Raw genomic sequence first — 22,628 nt, forward strand, 5'->3', positions numbered from 1 at the left:
ACGAAGAGACTGAGCGAGACATCGAGCCCGACTTGGTAAAGTGTGAGATGTCCAGACTGATTGTGGACTACAATAGGACTGGCCAGATGGTAGAGGCATCGCATACTGGACTCATTATGAACAAATATGACATCTAACTAACACTACCATCCTGAAATAATAAAGTTTGTTAACACATCTGATGGCGGTCTGTAGCTTTATGAATTTACAACTGAAATGGTGAAATGTACTTTCCTCCACACTGGCATTTATATTCTTGAAGTTGCTAATTCTAGCCTTGTGGCACAAAAATAATCCATCCTTCAACAACAGATTAGACAGCCATAATCAAATGCTGTTTGGGGGCTGAATAGTAGTGACAGTCAGTGAAGGGCAATGGACATTGAGCTAGTGTTTCATTTGTTTGTTTTCTCTTATTCAAATCTGTGGATTTCCCGCCTTGTGAATCAGGACAATCAATAAACTCCGTATAGTCGTTCTAACCTTGGTTAGAAATGTTAATGGCCTCGGTACTCAGGTGAAAAAGTAGACCTTTATGGGTCCTCAACTCGAATCCTTTAAATCCAATCTAAATTAACAGGCCTCTCCTTTGAAGCTGACCTTTCTGGGCTCCTGGGGTAGCTGGGTAGTTGCAAGAGGCTGACATAAAAAGGACTGTAATTGAATAGCAGTGCTTTGTAGAGGGTAGAACAGGTGCCATGGTTGTGTCAGCATGGAGTAGGAAAGTGAGTAGAGGCTGGATTTTGGAGTTGACCTGGGATTTGATGATAGCATGGCGTCTTGGCTCCAACCAACCCCGTCTCCCAACACCGCCGTTACCGGGCAGGAAACTGCGAAAGTGTGTAGCACTATGTGCTCTATGTATCACTGCTCCATGCATCACTTAAATAGTTTGGGCTTTACAGAGATATTGATCTGAATCTTGAGAACATTGTTTAAATACATACAATGAGATCTAAATCTATTATGCCTTCATGTCATCACAATGCTTTGTAGTTTAATAATCGAAACATGGCCAACTGTATTGCTAAGCTGTAGATCCCTCCACGCTGTGGTAACCATTAACAGATGGTCAAAAGGCTTTAAAAACAATATCATGCAAAGTCACTGGCACAGAGACACGGGAATATAGTCAAGTTCAGAAGTGCTTCTGAGAAAAAATTTCTGGTTCAGACTGCATGTCCATTTATGATACTAGTGTCCACACGGCGATGTTGGGAAATCACACAGCCTGCCAAACACATCACTTTCTATTCAAAGTGTGTCCTTGATCCCTAGTAAGGTACTGGTTAATCATTGGTCTCAATCAGTAGAGTTTAGATTGTTTTCTGCTTGAGGTTCACATTAGGTGTTGGTTGAGTCTGTGATTGTCGTCCATAAGCATCTCCTGCTTCAGTATCTTATGTTATTCTTTACTATGAAAGCTGCACTGTCTGTGGCCCCTTGTAGATGAGGGTGGTTTTATGGAAGTTAGTTTGGATATCGTAAAGACCTGTGTGTCCTGACCTGTCAGTTAGGGAGCAGACGCTTCCAACAGGTGGGCAGTATGTGGGGGAGTGAGACCTCTTTTATCCAGGCACAGATGGAGAAAGTGGTGTCAGAGGGGTCGCCCAAAAATAAACCTCCCTGCTGTCTGTACACCCGTGGGTTATACTAATTCTCTGGGTCACAGTCCAGGGCTAATAGGGTAGGTGGGGAAGTCCATGAGGGGCGTGACTCAGGGGGCAACTATTCAACTGTAAGGGTTCATGCAAAACCACTCTTTAGTTACATTTACATTTACGTCATTTAGCAGACGCTCTTATCCAGAGCGACTTACAAATAGGTGCATTCACCTTATAGCCAGTGGGATCATCACTTTACAAAGTTTTGTATTTTTTCATTAAAATTTTTTCATTATATATATTTTTATTTTTAATCGTTTGTTAATTGTTCTTTTTTTTTTATTTTTTTTATTTTTTTATTTTTTGTTGTTTTTTGGAGGGTTGGGGTTTGGGTTGGGGTAAGGGGGGGGGGGGGGGGGGGGGGTAGAAGGATTACTTTATCCTATCCCAGGTATTCCTTAAAGAGGTGGGGTTTCAAATGTCTCCGGAAGGTGGTGAGTGACTCCGCTGTCCTGGCGTCGTGAGGGAGCTTGTTCCACCATTGGGGTGCCAGAGCAGCGAACAGTTTTGACTGGGCTGAGCGGGAACACACACACAGACACAGTTGTACAGCAGTTGAGGAGGGAATGTGGCCTGTGTTTGGGATTGTCCAAAAAGATGTGTAAAGTGTGGGCTGTTCAGTCAAAGAGAACCCAAATATCCTTGGAATCGATATATCACCGGATAACTATTAATTAATTCACAATAAAGACAAATGTTTCTCTATTTATGTCTTCAAATGTGTTGAACTAGCAAAATACTTGTGTCACAGCTGCTCTGAACCATAGACTGTGCTATGAATATATGCAAATTAATTCTGTCAATTGGATAGTAAATCATGTAGGATAATTGTTTAGATATGAGTGCACAAAACTCATGTTTGTAAAACTCAAGTGTTAAACGTTTTTGGAAGATGTTCCTGAAGACAGTTTAACATCTTTACACTACAAACCCCCCCAAAAAAATTTTTGGGGGGGATAATATATATATATATTCTGACAGAGGTACAGTGTTTTCAATAAAAGTATTGAGGCTAAATTATTCCTGTGGATAAAGAGTAGGATAGTGAGGCCTTTTGGTGACCCCTTACAATGTGAACTCTTGAACAGTAAATGCCGCATAACAACCCCTGCTTGATGGTGAGACACCTCTCTTTGACACTTTAACCTCTACGGGATCGGTGTCCCGTATACGGGATGGTTGAGCTAACGTGCGCTAATGTGATTAGCATGACTGTTGTAAGTAACAGCAAACTATCCAGAACATAGACATGTCTTATATGGGCAGAAAGATTACATTCTTTTTAATCTAACTGCACTGTCCAATTTACAGTAGCTATTACAGTGAAAAAAATACCATGCTATTGTTTGAGGAGAGTGCACAGCAACAAAAATCTTATCACGGCAACTGGTTTGATACATTCACCTCTGAAGGTAAATAATGTACTTACATTCAGCAATCTTGCTCTGATTTGTCATCTTAAGGGTCCCAGAGATAAAATGTAGCATAGTTTTGTTTGATAAAATCGATTTTTATATTCAAATGTAGGAACTGGGTTCTACAGTTTGAACCCCTGCTGTCTCTGGCTCCACACCCACCCCGCCCGGCCATCTAGATGTGTGAAAGTTAGTGATCCATCATGTATGACATTCCTGGGAGTGTGTAAACTTACATTTTGTATTACTATATCATTTTTGTATGTTCTCTATAGTTATTTATCAGTTGACCTATTCGGCACATTTGGGCAGACTTGATACAAAATAGTCCAGTATTGCAATGATTCACTGGATCAATCTGAAACTTTGCACACACACTGCTGCCATCTAGTAGCCACAATCTAAATTGCGCCTAAACTACAATATTATATTGTGGCCTTTCTCTTGCATTTCAAAGATGATGGAACAAAAATATAAATAGAAAACACATGTTTTTTTGTTTGTATTTCTTTTATCAGATCTAATGTGTTATATTCTCCTACATTAATTTCACATTTCCACAAAGGCGGGGGGGGTAGAAGGATTACTTTATCCTATCCCACTGACCTCTACTTTGCCTACTCTCACATCTACTCATGAGGTAAACAATGTACTGTAGGCATTTGCTTTTGGCTTCCTGTTTTAAATTAATCAAATAAGCTCTCAGATAGCACTATTTGTTTTTGAGATTGATTTGTGCTATACATGCCACACATTTGGTTAGAGGAATTTGTCTTTGCAATGCAAAATACGTTCATCATCGCTGTCCAAGGATCTGGCAGAAGTGGCAGGCTGTTTAAAGGTTTAAACCTTCCAATGCCTATTCTTTTATCTTTCATGAGGATAATTTGATTTTGGGACCAGGGCCCATATTCACAAAGACTCTCAGAGTAGGAGTGCTGATGTAGGATGAGTTTTGCCTTCAAAATCATAATGAGTAAGATTACATGGACGGGGGATCTGGACCGAGATTTTACATTTACATTTTAGTCATTTAGCAGACGCTCTTATCCAGAGCGACTTACAGTTAGTGAATAATTATTTTTTTTTATACTGGCCCCCCGTGGGAATCGAACCCACAACCCTGGCGTTGCAAACGCCATGCTCTATCAACTGAGCTACATCCCTGCCGGCCATTCCCTCCCCTACCCTGGACGACGCTGGGCCAATTGTGCGCCGCCCATGAGTCTCCCGGTCGCGGCCGGCTGCAACAGAGCCTGGATTCGAACCAGGATCTCTAGTGGCACAGTTTGCACTGCGATGCAGTGCCTTAGACCACTGCGCCACTCAGGAGTACACAGATGGCAGTAATGAGATCTGCACTACTACTCTGAGAGGCTTTATGAATACAGGCCCTGCTCTTTACATATTGATGATGACATGCCACAGATGGCAGTAATGCTACACTAAGCTTCACAAGGAGGTTAATTTTGTCCTCAGATTTTTTTTCTCTTTCTCTCAATGTGGTTTTCCCACAATTAGTTTTCCACTTGGCAGAAAATGTATTACAGAGAAGAAAACAGGACGCAAAACAAAAGCAAGAAGTGTCTTTAGGTGATTTGCCAGCAGGCACTGTTATAGGCTGTATTGCATCTTGAGCACAAAGCTTTTGCTATGAGTGTAAAAGTCTAACTTCCCTTTGCTAATTAAAGTGGTGTAAAGTAACTAAGTAAAAATAATTTGAAGTACTACTTAAGTGGTTTTGGGGGTATCTGTACTTTACTATTTATATTTTTGACAACTTTAACTTTTACTCCACTGTATTCCTGAAGAAAATGTATACTTTTTACTCCCATACATTTCCCTGACACCTAAAAGTACTCGTTACAGTTTGAATATTTAGCAGGACAGGAAAATGGCCCAATTCACGCACTTATCAAGAGTACATGTGGTCATCCCTACGGCTTCTGATCTGGTGGACTCAATAAACACAAATGCTTTGTTTGTAAATTATGTCTGTGTTGGAGTAAATTTAAAAAAACAGGAACATTGTGGTGTCTGGTTTTCTTAATATAACATTTACTTTTACTTTTCATACTTAAGGATATTTGAGCAATTACTTTATGAAGGTACTCTCCCGAGTGGCGCAGTGGTCTAAGGCACTGCATTGCAGTGCTAGCTGTGCCACTAGAGATCCTGGTTTGAATCCAGGCTCTGTCGTAGCCGGCTGCGACCGGGAGACCCATGGGGCGGCGCACAATTGGTCCAGGGTAGGGGAGGGAATGGCCGGCAGGGATGTAGCTCAGTTGGTAGAGCATGGCGTTTGCAACGCCAGGGTTGTGGGTTCGATTCCCACGGGGGGTCAGTATGAAAAAAAATAAAAATATGTATGCACTAACTGTAAGTCGCTCTGGATAAGAGCGTCTGCTAAATGACGTAAATGTAAATCTTTACTTTTGCTCAGGTATGACAACTGGGTACTTATTCCACCACTGGCTAGTTACTGTTTGGGTATTGTCTTCTAGCTGTGTCTATGCAAGGGGTTACTTGTAGGTTACTTGTGGGTTACTTGTAGGCTTACCACTGGAGAGCTGTAGGCCTACATGGCATGGGAACGTTATCACTATGTACATTCTATCTGGTCTATGTCAATATAAAAAGCAAACATTAAAATGAAGTGTGACAGCCAACAATTGATGAAAAGGTCTCACAATTATGGATGTTTACCGTTAATAGTCTACTGTAAAGACTATTTATTTCATTTGGCTTCAATTCATCTGGCTACTGTCTTTGTCATTACTAGGGCCAGGAGTTTTTCCTTTCCCAGGATTAGATCACATGGTCAGAAAAATATTGTTGCCCTAACCATAACCTATAAATTATGTATCTTTGTATGATGCATTCATTGTGTTGTCTCATCCCCTAGTAATCGAAGTCCATAGTTGGGGTTGTGGTTATTGCGATTTGAATGGGCTCAATACTGCGCAACAGAACTTTGCCTAAGGGGTTGTTTTGTTCCCTGTTTTTCCAGACTGCGTTAGCTTGATTCATCCTAACATATGTACCAATATTTGCCTTGCAAATACAAAGCTTAAGGCAATGTCACTGCAACCCTAGCATCTTAACTGTCAGTGCATCCAGTTGGTCCAAGGACTCAGGTCTGTTGATAAATGAATATGGTGAGCACCTATGGTAGATATTGAAGCATTTGTGCAAGGTTCATGCCACCTGCATAATTTCAGTCTTTATGACTCTGGTATACCTTAATCAAGACTAATGATGTTTCCTCCTGTCCAATTTCTGCCAGGACAGGAATAACTTGCTGTAGTATAGCAACAAATTATGAAACATGCCTATGAGACCTCTCGCCTGCCTTGGATTCTTTCTTATACTGTATATGCAGCGCACATGACCTGAAATGATTACATTTCTGCAGAAGCGCTGTAGTGACTGCAAATAACAATTGTGGTGGACTTTGTTACAGTGTAACACGCAGCTGCTGATGAAGTAGAAAACATTTTGCTAAAGTGTAACTATACTGAACAAAAATATAAAAGCAACATGTAGCAATTTCAAAGATTTTACTGAATTTTACAGTTCATATAAGGAACTCAGTCAACTGAAATAAATTCATTAGGCCCTAATCTATGGATTTCACATGACTGGGAATACAGATATGCATCTGTTGGTCACAGATACCTTACAAAAAAAGGTAGGGGCATGGATCAGAAAAACAGTCAGTATCTGGTGTGACCACCATTTGCCTCAGTCAACTGAGGCAGCGTGACACATCTCCTTCGCATAGTTGATCAGGCTGTTGATTGTGGCCTGTGGAATGTTGTCCCACTCCTTTTCAATGGCTGTGTGAAGTTGATGGATATTGGTGGGAAATGGAACATGCTGTTGTACACGTCGATCCAGAGCATCCCAAACATGCTCAATGAGTGACATGTCTGGTGACTATGCAGGCCATGGAAGAACTGGGACATTTTCAGCTTCCAGGAATTGTGTACAGATCCTTGCAACATGGGGCTGTGCATTATCATGCTGAAACATGAGGCAATGGCGGCAGATGAATGGCACGACAATGGGCCTCAGGATCTCATCACGTATCTCTGTGCATTCAAATTGCCCTCAATAAAATGCATGTGTTCGTTGTCTGTAGCTTATGCCTGCCCATACCCATATCCCCACCAGCCACCATGGGGCACTTTGTTCACAACGTTAACTTCGGCAAACCGCTCGCCCACACAACGCCATACACATGGTCTGCGGTTGTGAGGCTGGTTGGATGTACTGCCAAATTCTCTAAAACAAAGTTGGAGGCGGCTTATGGTAGAGCAATTAACATTAAATTATCTGGCAAAAGCTCTGGTGGACATTCATTCAGTCAGCATGCCAATTGCACACTCCCTAAAAAATTGAGACATCTGTGGCATTGTGTTGTGTGACAAAACTGCACATTTTAGAGTGGCCTTTTATTGTCCCCAGCACGAGGTGCACCTGTGTAATGATTATACTGTTTAATCAGCTTCTTGATATGCCACACCTGTCAGATGGATGCATTATTTTGGCAAAGGAGAAATGCTCACCTGACAAGGACGTAAACAAAGTTGTGCACAATATTAATATTTGAGAGAAATAAGCTTTTTTTGCATATGGGAAATTTCTGGTATCTTTTATTTCATTTCATGAAAAATGGGACCAACACTTTACATGTTGCATTTATATTTTTGTTCAGTGTATGTTTATTGATAATCATAGTAGGCGCACACTCTGAAACATGTTTGACGGAGGGATACCAGGAAGGAAATTTCACCTGCGTGCACTGAGCTGCGCTGCGAACGAAGGCTCTACTGTAGCCAGTACTATAGCGTCGTATTGTATGCGTTCTCGGAGAATTTCTCCACTTTGAATTCATTCCTCGTGAGCGCACAGCGCAGTGTCACATTACAACTGCTCTCGCTATTTAGTGTGACATGAATACAAAACGGACCTGATAAAAGGCTTGTTTAACGACCTGATAAACGTCATTCCCGCAAATGTTTCGGTCAATACGATGCTTGACACACAGTAGCCAAGGTTAGCTCTACTGGCCTGTTTATTCGGATTGCAACCTATCATCGGAAAAATTTGGTTGACAGTGACAGCAACGGATCCTCTGCCGGCTTTCACCCAAGACGCTATACGACCCGGACCCGCCAGAGGAGCGTGAAAAAACCAAAAACATCGGAGGTAAACTATAGCCTGTCTATCCCTGCTTTAGTATGTCCTTTTATCCCCACCAGCTACTGTATATGGTATAATGTATCACATGTGAGGTTATTCTCAAAGCATGATTTCTGATACAGTGTAGTTACCATTTGTCAAGCTACAGAAAGTCGACAGCTCGATGTCACTTTGAATGCGTTTCATGTTGTCAATTGATTGATCAGCAATGCTAGAGCTTCAGTTAAGTCAGCCAGTGAGTCAGTTGCATAGTGAAAACCCCATTCATAGTTCACCCCCCAATTATAATTTATAATTATTTATGAGCAAAAAATGGGACAGGATTGATTGTGCCACCCATTGCATAAATTATCACTACATCATAGCATATCCTGTTGCAGTTTGCTCTAAGATCCTGGCTTATTGTTCTCTTAACGCAGATAATATCTGTTCAAATGTACACAGATAAGAAAGGTGTAACCACATTCCCACTGGTATCCTGGCACAGGTCCTTATAACAAATAAGCTGTATTGTACTGTCACTTTTGTTTATTTACTAAGAATAACTTTTCCATTTGCTGTTCATTGGGATCATTGTAAAGCAATGGGATTTACAGTAATCGGCCTTTTACAGTATGTATGGTCTCTTGTTGACTAGCCTACAGTTGATGCTGTGAATGCATGGGTGATGCCCTCAACTCTGTATGGTATACATTTGAGGACACCCCTGTCACTGGCACTCTCCAGTGTCAGGGTGTTGTATCTACAGGGTGTTGTATCTACACTTGTCTCTTCACAGGATTCACACCTTACGTGACATTTATTTTCAGACAGTTGCAAAATGTGATGAGAAAAGGTGGCATTCACAGGAGAAGTCGACAATTTGATATGGCGTTTTTTACACTGCCAACTCTGGGGTAACTTCACTTGTGTGTGAATGTAATGACTCTGGCCCCTGTAGAATGGCTGCCACTGAAAGTTGACCAAATACTCCAGATAGCTACAGCTTTACCCTACATTTGAATGAAAATGTCTGTCAATAGGCAAGACCTAACAAATGCATAATCTCACCACAATGCTGAAATAAGGAACGATAGCTTGCCATTTGCCATGCTGTTCACAACGGACCAAAATAGAGAGGACCTTTAGCTGTTGAGTTCCAACTTGATAGCAGCAGGTTGAGAAGCATGTTCTCACGATTTGAGGATGCCTCAGTAATGGTCTGCTATGTATTTTCAGGACAAGAGTTGTGTAAATCAAAAGCTCACATAGCTACATATTAACGTTCCACCTGTTTACAACAGTCCAAGAAATAAACATACTGATTATAGTGCTGACTGAGGAGGTTTTTAAGAAATCTCAAGTAGGAACAAAGAGTGATTATATGTACCGCACATGGAGCCTACTCAATTGGTGGGAGTTGATGGGAACTCGCTGTGGCTGTTGCACCCAACAGAGGGACTGTCTCACATAGACTGACACTGAACTTTTAGTGAGGACACACTGCTATGGGGCGCTGTATTTCCTTCGTCACTCTGAGAAAATAAACCACATAACTTTCTCAGCCTTTCTGTTATTGAGTGATGTTTTTTTGTTTGGGTTCAATTATTATTGTTGCGTTGTCCAATTCAACGTTGGTTTGATGGCTTTGGTCAGTTGTGAGTTTGCTGCAGAAAATCACAATGATGCAGTCATGGTTGAATGATTTCTTATCTGAGAGGGCCATTATAAATAGGCATAAATCAAGTTACAATGGGCCTAATTGGCAGTAAGGCAGCTTTTAGAAACAAAATAATTATCCTATGATGTCCATGGAACTGTATGGAAGGAAGCTACATAGTGTATCTTGACTTAGGGCTGTTGTGGTGACCGTATTACCGCCACACCTGCGGTCACGAGTCATGAAGGCAGTCAAATTCCACATGACCATTTAGTCACAGTAATTAGGCTTCTCCAAGCTCTGATGCTGCTGCTGGTCATTAGTAGCCTACCAAACTTGCTAACTGCCTGGTACTCAGCACTCTATTATCCCTCTAATCACTCTGACATCAATGCAAATCTATTCGAAAATCTAATCAAACACTTAATGAGAGCCCATGAGCTCATGTTGCGCAACATTTCTATAGGCTATGCAATTGCAGGAGAAAACAGAGTGATGGCCTCTATTAAAAAGAAGAGGATCCCATCAGCTTTCTATAGGCTAGGCCTAATATATTTATTTCTCAACTTTCCTAATATTAAGCACATTGCTTATATTTACAACAGGAGTATAGCCTACCTGGCTGGCATGAAAATAAACCACGGGGAAAAGTGTCCTCCATTCCCTATTTAAGTGTATAGATGACATGTATATTTTCCTGCTGCCCCTGTTTCTATGCAGGTGCATGATAATGGTCCATTATAAATCGAAACAAATGTCACACATATATTATTTAGTATATTTAAAGATGAAATCAAGAATAGTCTGATGGGTGACAATATTAGCCTATCACTTGTGAATTATATATTATCACTTGTGAATGATGCCCAGCATAAGAAACAAAGCCTTTTTTTGTGCCTTTTTTAAATCATAGTCGCACACCTCATGGAGCCTAGCCCATAGGCATATATGTTTTAATAAGGTTTGTATCACAACTAAAGTGGCCTAATAACTTCTTAAAATTAAGGACATTAATCCTCTTTACAAGGGGTGTAGAGCCTAACTGGCATATATAAGCACGCGTGAGTTTCAAGTTTGGTGAAGAACATTTTCACCATTAAAAAAATGCGCCTTTATAATAAAAGCATTACATGCATAATTGCATTTGCGGTCACTTTTGATAATGGTGTTTTCCGCTAATGGAACATTCGCGCTTATAGCCTAATACCATGTGTGCATTGCTGCGCTTATAATGTGAAGAAATAGCCTAATAGTTTAGCAACATTTTAAGCTAAACGTTCTGATCTGTTGCGTCAGCCACATTGCATAAAAAAGGTTTGTTGATGCTAGTGGTTGTATTAATTTGGGATCTATCGCATCCCACAACTGTCCCAGACAGTTTGAAATATTTATTTCTCGCACAGAATAGAATACGTTGACTTTTGTACTATGGGGGATAGTAGATTGACATAGGCTAGTGCTTTTGCTGTTCGTTAGGCCTACTCATCTTGCTGGCTGACGAAAAGTAAATGTTGACAGTTCTTCCAATTTCTTCAATATGCACCTAGGAATTGGATAAGGACGCGCGCATTTGCGTCCCCGATGTGTCTGTCTTCACTTGTATGTAGCCTGTGAGAAAGACCCGATCACGTGACAGAGAGCCATGTGAGTGAGAGACGCTTCGTATTGCGCAGCACACTCAGGGAGAAGGGCACAACGCAGTACTCCAGGTCGCAAAAGGCATGGATTTTTTAGGGTGCATTACTGCCACAAAGGGGATGCCACCGTGAAATTCCAGGCATTATCAAGTGCTTGTCAAATTGTGAATGAGAGACTTTTGGAGTGTATACAGCCTGTGCAAAAAACAAAGCAACTTTTTTCAAATCATCATTAGTCTCATCATGCAGCCTTACAATGAATAAACAATCTAAACATATAGCCCAACGTTTGTAGAACAACTAAAGTTACATGAATAACTCTAAATTAAGCATATAGGAATACCTATTTATTTGTTAACCGCTCAACACAGAATAGTCGCATGTGGGCACTCCCTCAAATCGTTTGGAGAAAATATTTATATTTTATTCAGCTTTCTTCAATTGTATTCTTCATACTATAAAATAATATAAAATAATGCCACGGAATTACAAGCAAATCTTGTCTGCTAAATAAACTAGTGAAACCCTCAGCCATTTGGCATAGCCACATCAGGACCTAACATAAGGACAACTCAGAGTATGCTGTTCTTTTCTTCTTTAGACCTGTCTAAAATAAATCATAGATTTATTGTGAAGGTGTAGGCTATATTACATGGATTTATTATTATTTTTAAAATTGCTTGTAGAATATGTGTGGAAGCCAGGAGATGCTAAATGTGTTTATGTTAATTAACGGTCAATTACCGTGAGACCAACAGTTATTTGCTTGACAATCACCGGCTGACAGAATTTCGTGACCGCCACAGCCCTAATCTTGACTCCAGCAGTAGAGTCAGCTTGGCGATCCATGAACCGCCTCTATAAAGCCACGTCTTGAGGGAAAACTCTGACACCCTTACAATGATGCACACATTTCTGGTCCATTTTGGTAACCAAAGACGACATCAGTGACAGTTGCTGTGGGGAGTGTTGTCTCAGTGGTCCATATAGATGCCAAATGTGATTCCAGCTGCTTCTTAGGCATCCAGGTCTTAATGATAGAGTAGTTGATTGAGCGGAGTGTGTCTGTTTATACCCTCGCTGCTGTATCGAGTTGCCCAACCATTGTTCGCAACAACTTTTGCCCTTAAATAAAAGAAACAGGTGACCGGGCTTGAGCAGCTGTCACTCTTTGCACCAGGGGCCCCGTGTGTGTGTGTTTGTGTGTCTGTCAGTAGAGGGTACATAATTAGTGTAGATGCTTGTCACAGCCTTTTAGATGTTTAAATCCTAGTGATTAGGCTGGGGACCACACTCTGTGAGGAGGAGACAGGCAGCTGCCTCTGGTTATCAGTTGGAAGTGGGTCACTGTGCTCTGACTGAAATGGACCCATGATTCATCCCACTTTACCGACACTTATTACTTATTAAGTTACAGTTAACTATACTTGGAATGGCCTACACATATCCTTGCCATTTTACCAGTAAGATAAACCAGTCACACACAAATCAGGGGAGCATCTATTTAAGTTAAAGATGATGAAACATGATACAGTAGTTACCTAGTGAATGCCCAGTTTGCCCAGTTTTGGCCCCAGCAATACGGTACACGGTTTTACCAGTAAGATAAACCAGTCACACAAAATTAAGTGAAGGAAGTGATTATACTCTAGTTACCTAGTGGATAAATGCACAGTTATGCCCCCCATCTTGTTTAGTTTCATTTGACAGGCATTTGAGAGCTTTCAGAAAAGTTTATTCTCAGAAATATGAAACCGGTCCTGGGAAACCCCCCAAAACAGATGTTTTTCTTGTTTGTTTAATGAGTTTTAAACAGATTCTTGGTATTACAGTATATGCAGTTATACAGCTATACAGCTATAGGCTACAGCTGTTAAGTCAACTGTGTATGACTAGGATTTAAAGGTCTTCTGCAGAGAGTAGTTTGCAAAATGTCCAATTTCATAATATGCCATACCATCTGTTGACCAGGATTTAGGTTCCCTTTATTTTTCCAAATGTGGATACGGGAGCACGTTCTGAATGCCGGTCATGAAATGTGCCCGGTAAGCAAAAAAGTATATTACAGTGCCTTCAGGAAATTAGCCCTGGAAGCCAAAAATAACAAGCGCAGTCTGCAATGAAGAAAAGCGAGGGAAGGAGCACCATAGAGGAGTAGCAGGAGGAGAGATCCATTTCAATACTCACCAAAGTAGTAGCAGGGATATACTCTGGGACCACCATGTGCTGTTTGATGCCGGTGCACCGTTTTTGAAGTCCTCCCAATGTTTAGTCTGCAATTTCCTCTGCATGGCATCCCCCCTCAGATGCTTATCAAAATGAAAAATAAATATTTTGATCCCTGCTCACTTAGACCGAAGATCATATGCCACGGAGAGTGTCCATAGACTGAAAAACCTAATCTGCTGGATCATATGAATAATTCTCAGAATATAGCCAAAATCCCCTTAAGGAATCGTATTTACCCTCCACAGGGGTAAGGAAAATGTTAAGATGTTAGGCACTGATTGTGATATTCTAGAATGGACATTCTTCGGCCACTGATTGGCAGTTGCATTAGGCCCAATAATCAGATCATCTTCTCAACTCTCACAAGCCAATCCACTTGCTGGTCTGACACCATATGACTGTTATCCTTTCAATTAGTTTATTTCGGAGAGAGTTTTTCACACATTGTTGACATCCAAGGCTAGCCAGAGTAACCTTCTCTTTATTGCCAGTCCAGTTGTTCAGTCTGTGAATCTTATAAAGCTCTCCAGTAATGTCTTGTAACTTTGAATAATCAAATCAAAGTTTATTGGTCGCGTACACATATTTGCAGATGTTATCGCAGGTGCAGCGAAATCCTCCAACAGTGCAGCTCTAACAGTGCAATAATAATACCTAGCAATACAAAACTATACGCACATAATCCAAAAAGTAAAATAAATCAATATCAGAACGAGCAGTGTCAGAGTTATTAGGTATGCCCATCTAGTACCGGATCGGACACTTCTTTGCCTCCAGAACAGCCTGAATTCTTCAGGGCATTGATTCTACAAGGTGTCGGAAATATTCTTTGCTCAATTGGTATCAAGGGACCTAAAGTGTGCCAGGAAAACATTCCCCACACCAGTACAGCCTGTACCAGGCAGGATTGGTCCATGGACTCATGCTGCTTACACCAAATCCTGACTCTGCCATCAGCATGATGCAACAGGAACCGGGATTCGTCGGACCAGGAAATGTTTTTCCACTCCTCAGTTGTCCAGTGTTGGTGATCGCTTACCCACTTCTTTTTTTTTTCCTGGCATGCGTTAGGTCCCTTGATACCAATTGAGCAACGTGTCCATGCCACGACGAATTCAGGCTATTCTGGAGACAAAGGGGGGTCCAACCCTGTACTAGATGGATGTACCTAATAAACAGTATATATAATTGTGTATATAGACAGAATGGACAGTATATGAATAGAAAAGGTGTGTACAGCAGTAGTTATTTAGGATGAGCCATGAATACAGTATATACATAGAAAGTGGGTAAAACAGTATGTAAACATTATTAAAGAGGGTTGTGTTGTCAGAAAACGTGATGATTTAGTTGGAGATGTTCATTGCCATGCAGTCATGGCTGAGCACGCACCCCTGTGGGGCCCATGTGTTGAGGATCAGCGTTGCGGAGGTGTTGAACTTCTACAGATACACCATTGAGAGCATTCTGTCAGGCTGTATCACTGACTGGTACGGAAATTGCACCGTCTGCAACCGCAGGGCTCTCCAGAGGGTTGTGTCGTCAGCAAACTTGATAATTGAGATGGAGACGTGCATGGCCATGCAGTCATGCGTGAACAGGGAGTACAGGAGGGGGCTGGGCACACAACCCTGTGGGCCCCCGTGTTGAGGATCAGCGTGGCGGGGGTGTTGTTGCCTACACTTCACCACTTGGGATTGGCCTGTCAGAAAGTCCAGGTCCCAGTTGCACAGGGAGGGGTTCAGACCCAGGGCCCAGAGATTAGTGATGAGCTTGGAGGGCACCATAGTGTTGAAGGCTGAGTTGTAGTCTATAAACAGCATTCTTACATAGGTATTTCTCTTGTCCAGGTGGGAAAGGGCAGTGTGCAGTGCAATGGCGGTTCCGTCGTCCGTGGATCTGTTGGGATGGTATGCGAATTGTAGTGGGTCTAGGTTGCCGGGTAAGGTGGAGGTGATATGGTCCTTAACTATCCTCTAAAAGCACTTCATGATGACAGAAGTGAGTGCTACGGAGCGAAAGTCATTTAGTTCAGTTACTTTCGCTTTCTTGGGTACGGGAACAATGGTGGACATCTTGAAGCAAGTGGGGACAACAGACTGGGATATGGAGAGATTGAATATGTCCGTAAACACTCCAGCCAGCTGGTCTGCACATACTCTGAGTACGCGGCTTGGGATGCCGTCTGGGCTGGCAGCCTTGCAAGGGTGAACACGCTTAAATTACTTAATCACGTTGGCCACGGAAAACAAGAGCACACAGTTCTCGTGAGCGGAGGGGGCCCGTGTCGGTGGATCGATGTTGTTTTCCTCGAAGCGGGCTTAGAAGGTGTTTAGCTTATCTGGGAGCGAGACGTGTGTCTGCGACGTGGCTAGCTTTCCATTTATAATCCGGGATTGTCTGGAGTCCCTTCCACATACAGTACGTCTCGTGTCTAAACCATTGAATTGCAACTCCAATTTGTCCCTGTACTGTCGAATATACACAGCGATGTGGTCGGCATTTGATGGGGAGGAATTCCAGATCAGGAGAACAAAAGGACTTGAGTTCTTGTACATTACCACAATCACACCATGAGTTCTTAATCATGAAACAAACCCCTCCGCCCTTTCTTTTTCCCAGAGAGTTCTTTCTTCCTGTCCACATGATGGACGGAAAACCCCGCTGGCTGAATGGACGGGGACAATATATCCGGAGAGAGACATGACTCCGTAAAACAGTTCAGTCCCATGACTGGAATGAAACAGATTCTTTAATGCAAATGAATGACTACATGAAACTGGTTATGTTACTTGCACCTGCAGTATCCACACTGTTCTCCAACAGTGTTTTTGGCAGCAATCGTTAGTGTATGGTGGTAACCTTTTTGCACTTCTTTTAAAGCTGCTTCACTGCACATTTTTGCACAAAAGCTTTTCTGAAGTATGGCATCTCTTGAATGCTTTATATCTCTTGGAGGTATTGTTGTCATGGTTTTCTCGAGTCACAGCTCTTTATCTTAATCCCTCTATCTCTGCAGTGACTGTAGACAATCATTCAGCGGCCTAGTCATCTGGTTGTAGTTTGCCACCTGACACTTCGGTCACAGTGATTTACAGATTTGCCCACTTTTACTATTTGACAGCCATTTTGCTCTAAATCTTCAAATATGTTGTGAAGAATCCTTTATCTTGTTAAGTTGTATTAAATTGTGGGCATCTCCTATGTAGTAGGCCTCATTGAAGAATATCAATGTTTTTGTACGCAATTGGGTTCAGATGAAAAAAAATAAATAATAATAATAATAATAATAATCATTGTTATTAATCCTATGACCAGCACTTTAGCTTATTCAAATGTGCCTTGTTCTACTTATTCAATGTTGCCTATGTGGGCCTATTGAAAATGTGGGTGAAATGTTGAAATTGAATAGATGCTGATGCTCACTGATTCCCCTCTGTTTGTCTGACAGGCTGTTGTCTCAAAGAGGTTGCCTGCAGTGATGTCCAAGGCAACGAAGTCAGCCTCCAAGTCTCGGTCCCACTCTCGGTCCAGGTCCAGATCTCGCTCTGTCTCCCGCTCCAGAAGCAGCTCACGATCCAGATCCAGGAAACATCGCTACAGGTGGCTAACAATGTAACTTACTGTAACTTAGCTAACTTACTTACCTACATATTACGGACCACCTCAATTCCTCCCATGGGAGGAAACTAGGACATTGTTATGAATTAATATTATTTTGTCTATAAATTGTCTATAAACAGGTTAAGAGGGATGAGGCAACATATTCCACCTTATAAGGACTTATGAAGTCTTTTTTTTGTCTATAAAATCCATAAAAGTTCATTACATGGGTAGAGAGCCTGAAGAAGATTTTGAAACAAAAACAAGAGGCGAGGTAACACGTTTTCTGAGAAAGATTATTTCCTTCTTACTGACAAATCGAAACAAGATAAGAGTTGCTGACAGCGTCTTGACAGATATGCTACACATAGATTGTAAGAAATGCTTTTGACCCAACAAAGGTTGTTGCTATGTCGATTAGCCAAGGTTTGAAATGCTCCTGATTGGTTGCTGACCTCCAACAGTTATGCGTGGACTATGTATGCTATGTTTGAGCCTCAATTCATGACATGTTTCATTTGTTATCACCAACATGTGAGGTTCATAGGAGCATGTCAAATAGGGTGTCAAATGAAAGCTGAGTCATAAATGTGTTACAAAGTATCTATAACCGTATATCATGCTTTATAAAGGGTTCATAAATGTGGTGTAACTGTGTGACATAATCGGCAATATCAAATATGACATAACCATGTGCTTTATAAAGGATGACATGTTGGGTCGAAGGATTGGATTACTCTCTGAAGTAAAGTCATGTTAGTCACATTACACCTAATCTCATTCGCAGACACTTCCGCCCAAAAGTGCGGAAGGTCTGGAGGACCAACGCATCAGACTTGGCCTTTATTAGTTAGGGTTAGGTTTAAAATCAAATTTTAAGAGGATAAATTGTGGAAGTGGGCAGGGTTTAGCCATAATTATGACTTTTTTACTGTGTTAACTAGTGACGATGACAAAATGTTGGCACCATTGTAACAGGTTGTAATCAAGCCCTGGTCTCCAGCATGGGAACAGATGAGGAATACCTGGTGCGGTGGTCTCAGGTTGGACTACTCCAAATCATCTTGGCTCCGACACACACAAAAGCTTTACAGGTCCATCAACCCAGTAACCTGTGGACCATGAGAGAACCTTCATAAATCAGTAGAACGTTAATAACCTATTTATTGACACTTTATGTAGTGTCCTGTAATACTTAGTTTTACGTGAGACATCTTCGGTCATTCATAACACATCCATAAAGACTATATCACATGACGCTTTACTTAATTTAGACACCTTTTTGTAATTTACAAATGTATTAACACTTAGGGAATTATCACTAACAGCTAAAACAAATAAACATTAAAGACATGTTTAAACCATACATGTCCTTTTATTTGTATATCTTTTTTATTTTGTACTTTTACCCCCTTTTTTTCCCCAATTGGTAGTTACATCGCTGCAACTCGGGAGAGGCGAAGGTCGAGAGCCATGCGTCCTCCTAAATACGACCCTGCCAAGCCGCACTGCTTCTTGACACACTGCTCGCTTAACCCGAAAGCCAGCCGCACCAATGTGTCGGAGGAAACACTGTACAACTGGCGAACGAAGTCAGCTTGCAGGCGCCCGGCCGGCCACAAGGAGTCGCTAGAGCGTGATGGGACAAGGAAATCCCGGCCGGCCAAACCCATGGGTCTCCCACAGCCTTAGATCGAACCCGGGGCTGTAGTGACGCCTCAAGCACTGCGATGCAGTGCCTTAGACCGCTACGCCACTCTGGAGGCCCTTATTTGTATATGTTCTAAACAATACAACTACATTAAGTAAAAAAAATTTCAGCAATGTAATTACATTGAACATTACACAGAACTGTGAATAGTGTAGCTTGTCCCTGAGATGGCGGACAAATGGTTCTTGCCTCTCTGCCTGCTGGAGGTACTGCATGTTGGTTCCAACTTTAAAAGTAACAATAACAAAAAGTTAGCAGGTCTGTTAGGAAATGCCTTTGTCACACCATCTGGATAAGGGCATTTCTATCCAGCACCAGAAACTCTAAATGGGGAGATGGGAAATTCAATTTGATTCGTATTATTATATTCCTCTTTCATTTACAAATCGCACGTGACTATGAGACGTGGATGTATCTAAGAGGATTTTTATTAAGCTGAGCCTGGTAGCAACATTTTGGCTAGCTAGCAATTGCTGTAAAGTCACCAAAATTATTTGAAATAACGACTGAGGTAGCTACAGTATGTAATCTAACTCAACACTTAACTACTACAAACTACTTTAAATTACAAAAAATAAAGGTTAGCTTGCTTGTTTTTTTGCTGTCCGGTTGGCACCACAATTGGGCATTTGATTTGCGAACTCATCACATGATCAGCGTCTTGTCAGCAACACAACAAAAGTCCTTCCGGGTCACTGAATTTTTAAAAGTCACTCCCACTAAGGCCAACTTTGATCAGCGTCTTTTCAGCAACACAAAAAAAGTACTTCCGGGTCACTGAATTTTGAAAAGTTTCAAAATAAAAGTACCCCACATAATTGTATAAAAGTGTCAACAACCTGCATTTATTAAATAATATATGAAAAATAATTGTCTAAACATTAACAATATTTGTTCATATTTAAGTGACATATGCATTACATTTGGGTTTTAAAACATGTTCCAAGGTCATATAAATGCCCCCAATGCGAATCATTGTATATGGAATACATATGGGCACCACAGTAAACGTATTGTAGGGAGTACTCAGTAGGGTCTATAGAATGTATATATGGTGTCATTTCATTGTGCTCTGAATAATACGGAGTGTTGCTAGCCTTTTACTCCACCCATTCCATTGGTGGTCAGAATGCAAATCACTGTATATGGAATACATAATCATCACATGTGCGATTACTGCACTACAGAAAACCCTCTAACCAAACAACAGTGCAGGGCATGAGCGCCGAATTAAAGGGCAACTACACTAAAAAATAGTTTCTTAGATTTTTCACAGACCTCAAAGCTCATCCCCTGATGTGGTATGAGCATTGTTGTGAACACAGAAAATCAAATGTTGTTTTTCTATTAAAAAAGTGTGAAAAAACTGAGGGATAACCTGAAAATATTGGGGAAATCCGAAACCTGGGAAAACTCAACTGAGAAAATGGAATTAGGCAAAAAAATATTTTAAAAGGCCTCACTAACGTTTTTTGATGTGCATGACTGCATTTTGGGGAAAGTTGAGGTCAGGTCCAATATAGGGAAGGGAAAGAAGTTGGGCCATCCTAGAAATGTTTTAGAATAATATAATATATCAAATTTAGCAGACACTTTTAATCAAAGCGACTTAGTTATGCGTGAATACATTTTTATGTATTGGTGTCCCCGGGAATTGAAACCACCATCCTGGCATTGCAATTCTCTACCAAGATGCATGACAGGGTTATACATTCTGTGTGAAGCCTCAATTTAATGTGATTTATTAGGCCTTTAGCGGTGCTTATGCCACCTATTATAAAGCACAGGTTTATGTCATATTTGACATAGTGGGTTATGTCAGATTTACATTGGTGGTTATGTCACACAGTTATGCCACATTTATGAACCCTTTATAAAGCATGACATACAGTTATAGATTTGTAACACATTTATGTAGTGTTTATGAAGGCTTTATAAGCTGCACCTCATTTAAAGCGGGACCATATTCGGTCCAATTAAGGCATATATACATTTTTAAACCATTTCCCATCCTAAAAATGTGGAATAAGCAAAGGCTTTGATTTCTTGTCAAACAGATGGAAAAAAACATCTACCAGAAAAAGTCGTAAAAGGTATTAGAAATCCATTACAAACACAATAATGTTGAAGTTAAGACCCCAGCCAAATAATATCAACACTTAACATTTTTTCTGCCTTCTGTAAGTTTAAGAAACATTCCTTTGTGCCTTGAAATTCTGTTACCAAAATCCCACATATCTTTAAGATATTTTCTAATTTCTGTCCCTCATGAGGAGAGAGGATAATGAAAGTTCACAGAAGTAACAAGTACATGTAGACCTATCAATTAGTTATAGTGTTTTTACTAATCTAAATTTTGTTTATGAATTATTAAGTGAATAAAACTCATAATTCTGCTACCAAATCGATAACAGAAATTGAATTTCTGCTATTTAATTGGCTAAAATTTGAAATCATAGTAGTCACAAACCACAGTTGGGTCACCTGCTACTGTCCTCCCTTCCACTGGCATATGGTCATGTTCAGCTGATAACTGTTTCCTTTCTCTTTCTGTCGTCTGGTGGTCAAAGCAAGAGTGTGAAGAGTCTGGATAACCCCTCCCTCTCTCTCTCCTTCTCTCCCTCCAATGAATGTCACCTCTCCCAGCTCTTACTGACACCTACCCATGAGCCCCCTCTCTTTCCATTTACTGTAACCAGCAGCATCCTCAACCACTGAGCACAGACCGACACCGGACGTCCATGGACGTTGAAAGTTAGTTGACATTTGGTCAGTCCCCCCTAGCCTTGATTTCAACGTCCACTGTGGACCGGCCTTCATTTGGCCCAAACATAGACGTCCATGATTAGTTCAGATTTGGTCCAAACCGGACCAATTCTGAACCAATTATAGATATCTATGTTTCACAAATTTGGACAGCACAGTACATTACAGTACAGTAGAGCACAGTAGAGTACAGTACAATAAAGAAAAGTTGAGTATAGCTCAGTATAGTGCATTAGTGTACAGTAGAGCCCAGTAGAGTACAGTACAGAAAATAAAAGCAGTGTATAGTTCAGTACTCTAGAATAGAGTAGAGTAGAGTTCAGTACAGTACACAGTAGACCACACTAGAGTTGAGTACACTATAGTGTATTGTACTGAACTGTACAGTTCTGAATAGTGTACTGAACTGAATTCTACTCTACTGTACTGTATTGAATTCTACTGTACTGTACTGAATTCTACTCTACTTTACTATACTCTGCTGTACTGTACAGCACTGAATTCTACTATTTTGTGCTGTGCTGTGCTGTACTCTACTATACTCTACTGAGCTCTACTGTGCTGTACTTTGATGTCCAAACTTGTGAAACATAGACGTCTATGATTGGTTCAGATTTGGTCCGGTCCGGACCAACCAAATGTGGTCTTGTTTGGTGGCAGAGCTCATTAAAATAATAGCCAGTGTGTAGAATAATACCCAAATATGCAAAGGAGGATATTGCATATTTCAACCTTTGTGTACCTATTTAGGATACA

At 41.0% G+C, this 22,628-nt stretch overlaps 1 protein-coding gene across 1 annotated transcript in view; it reads left to right on the forward strand.

Moving 5' to 3' along the window:
• The first annotated feature begins 7,852 nt into the window (after positions 1-7,852).
• Positions 7,853-22,628, forward strand: part of LOC311140524 (thyroid hormone receptor-associated protein 3-like) — a 30,165-nt gene continuing 15,389 nt past the window's right edge. The window contains exons 1-2 of the mRNA XM_084175608.1: positions 7,853-8,293; positions 17,244-17,395. Coding sequence (XP_084031734.1) covers positions 17,274-17,395 — 122 coding nt within the window. The 5' untranslated portion in view covers positions 7,853-8,293; positions 17,244-17,273. The remainder of the gene's footprint in view (positions 8,294-17,243; positions 17,396-22,628) is intronic.

Source organism: Coregonus lavaretus (genome assembly GCF_964263955.1).
Source record: "Coregonus lavaretus genome assembly, chromosome: 13".
Lineage (NCBI taxonomy): Eukaryota > Metazoa > Chordata > Actinopteri > Salmoniformes > Salmonidae > Coregonus > Coregonus lavaretus.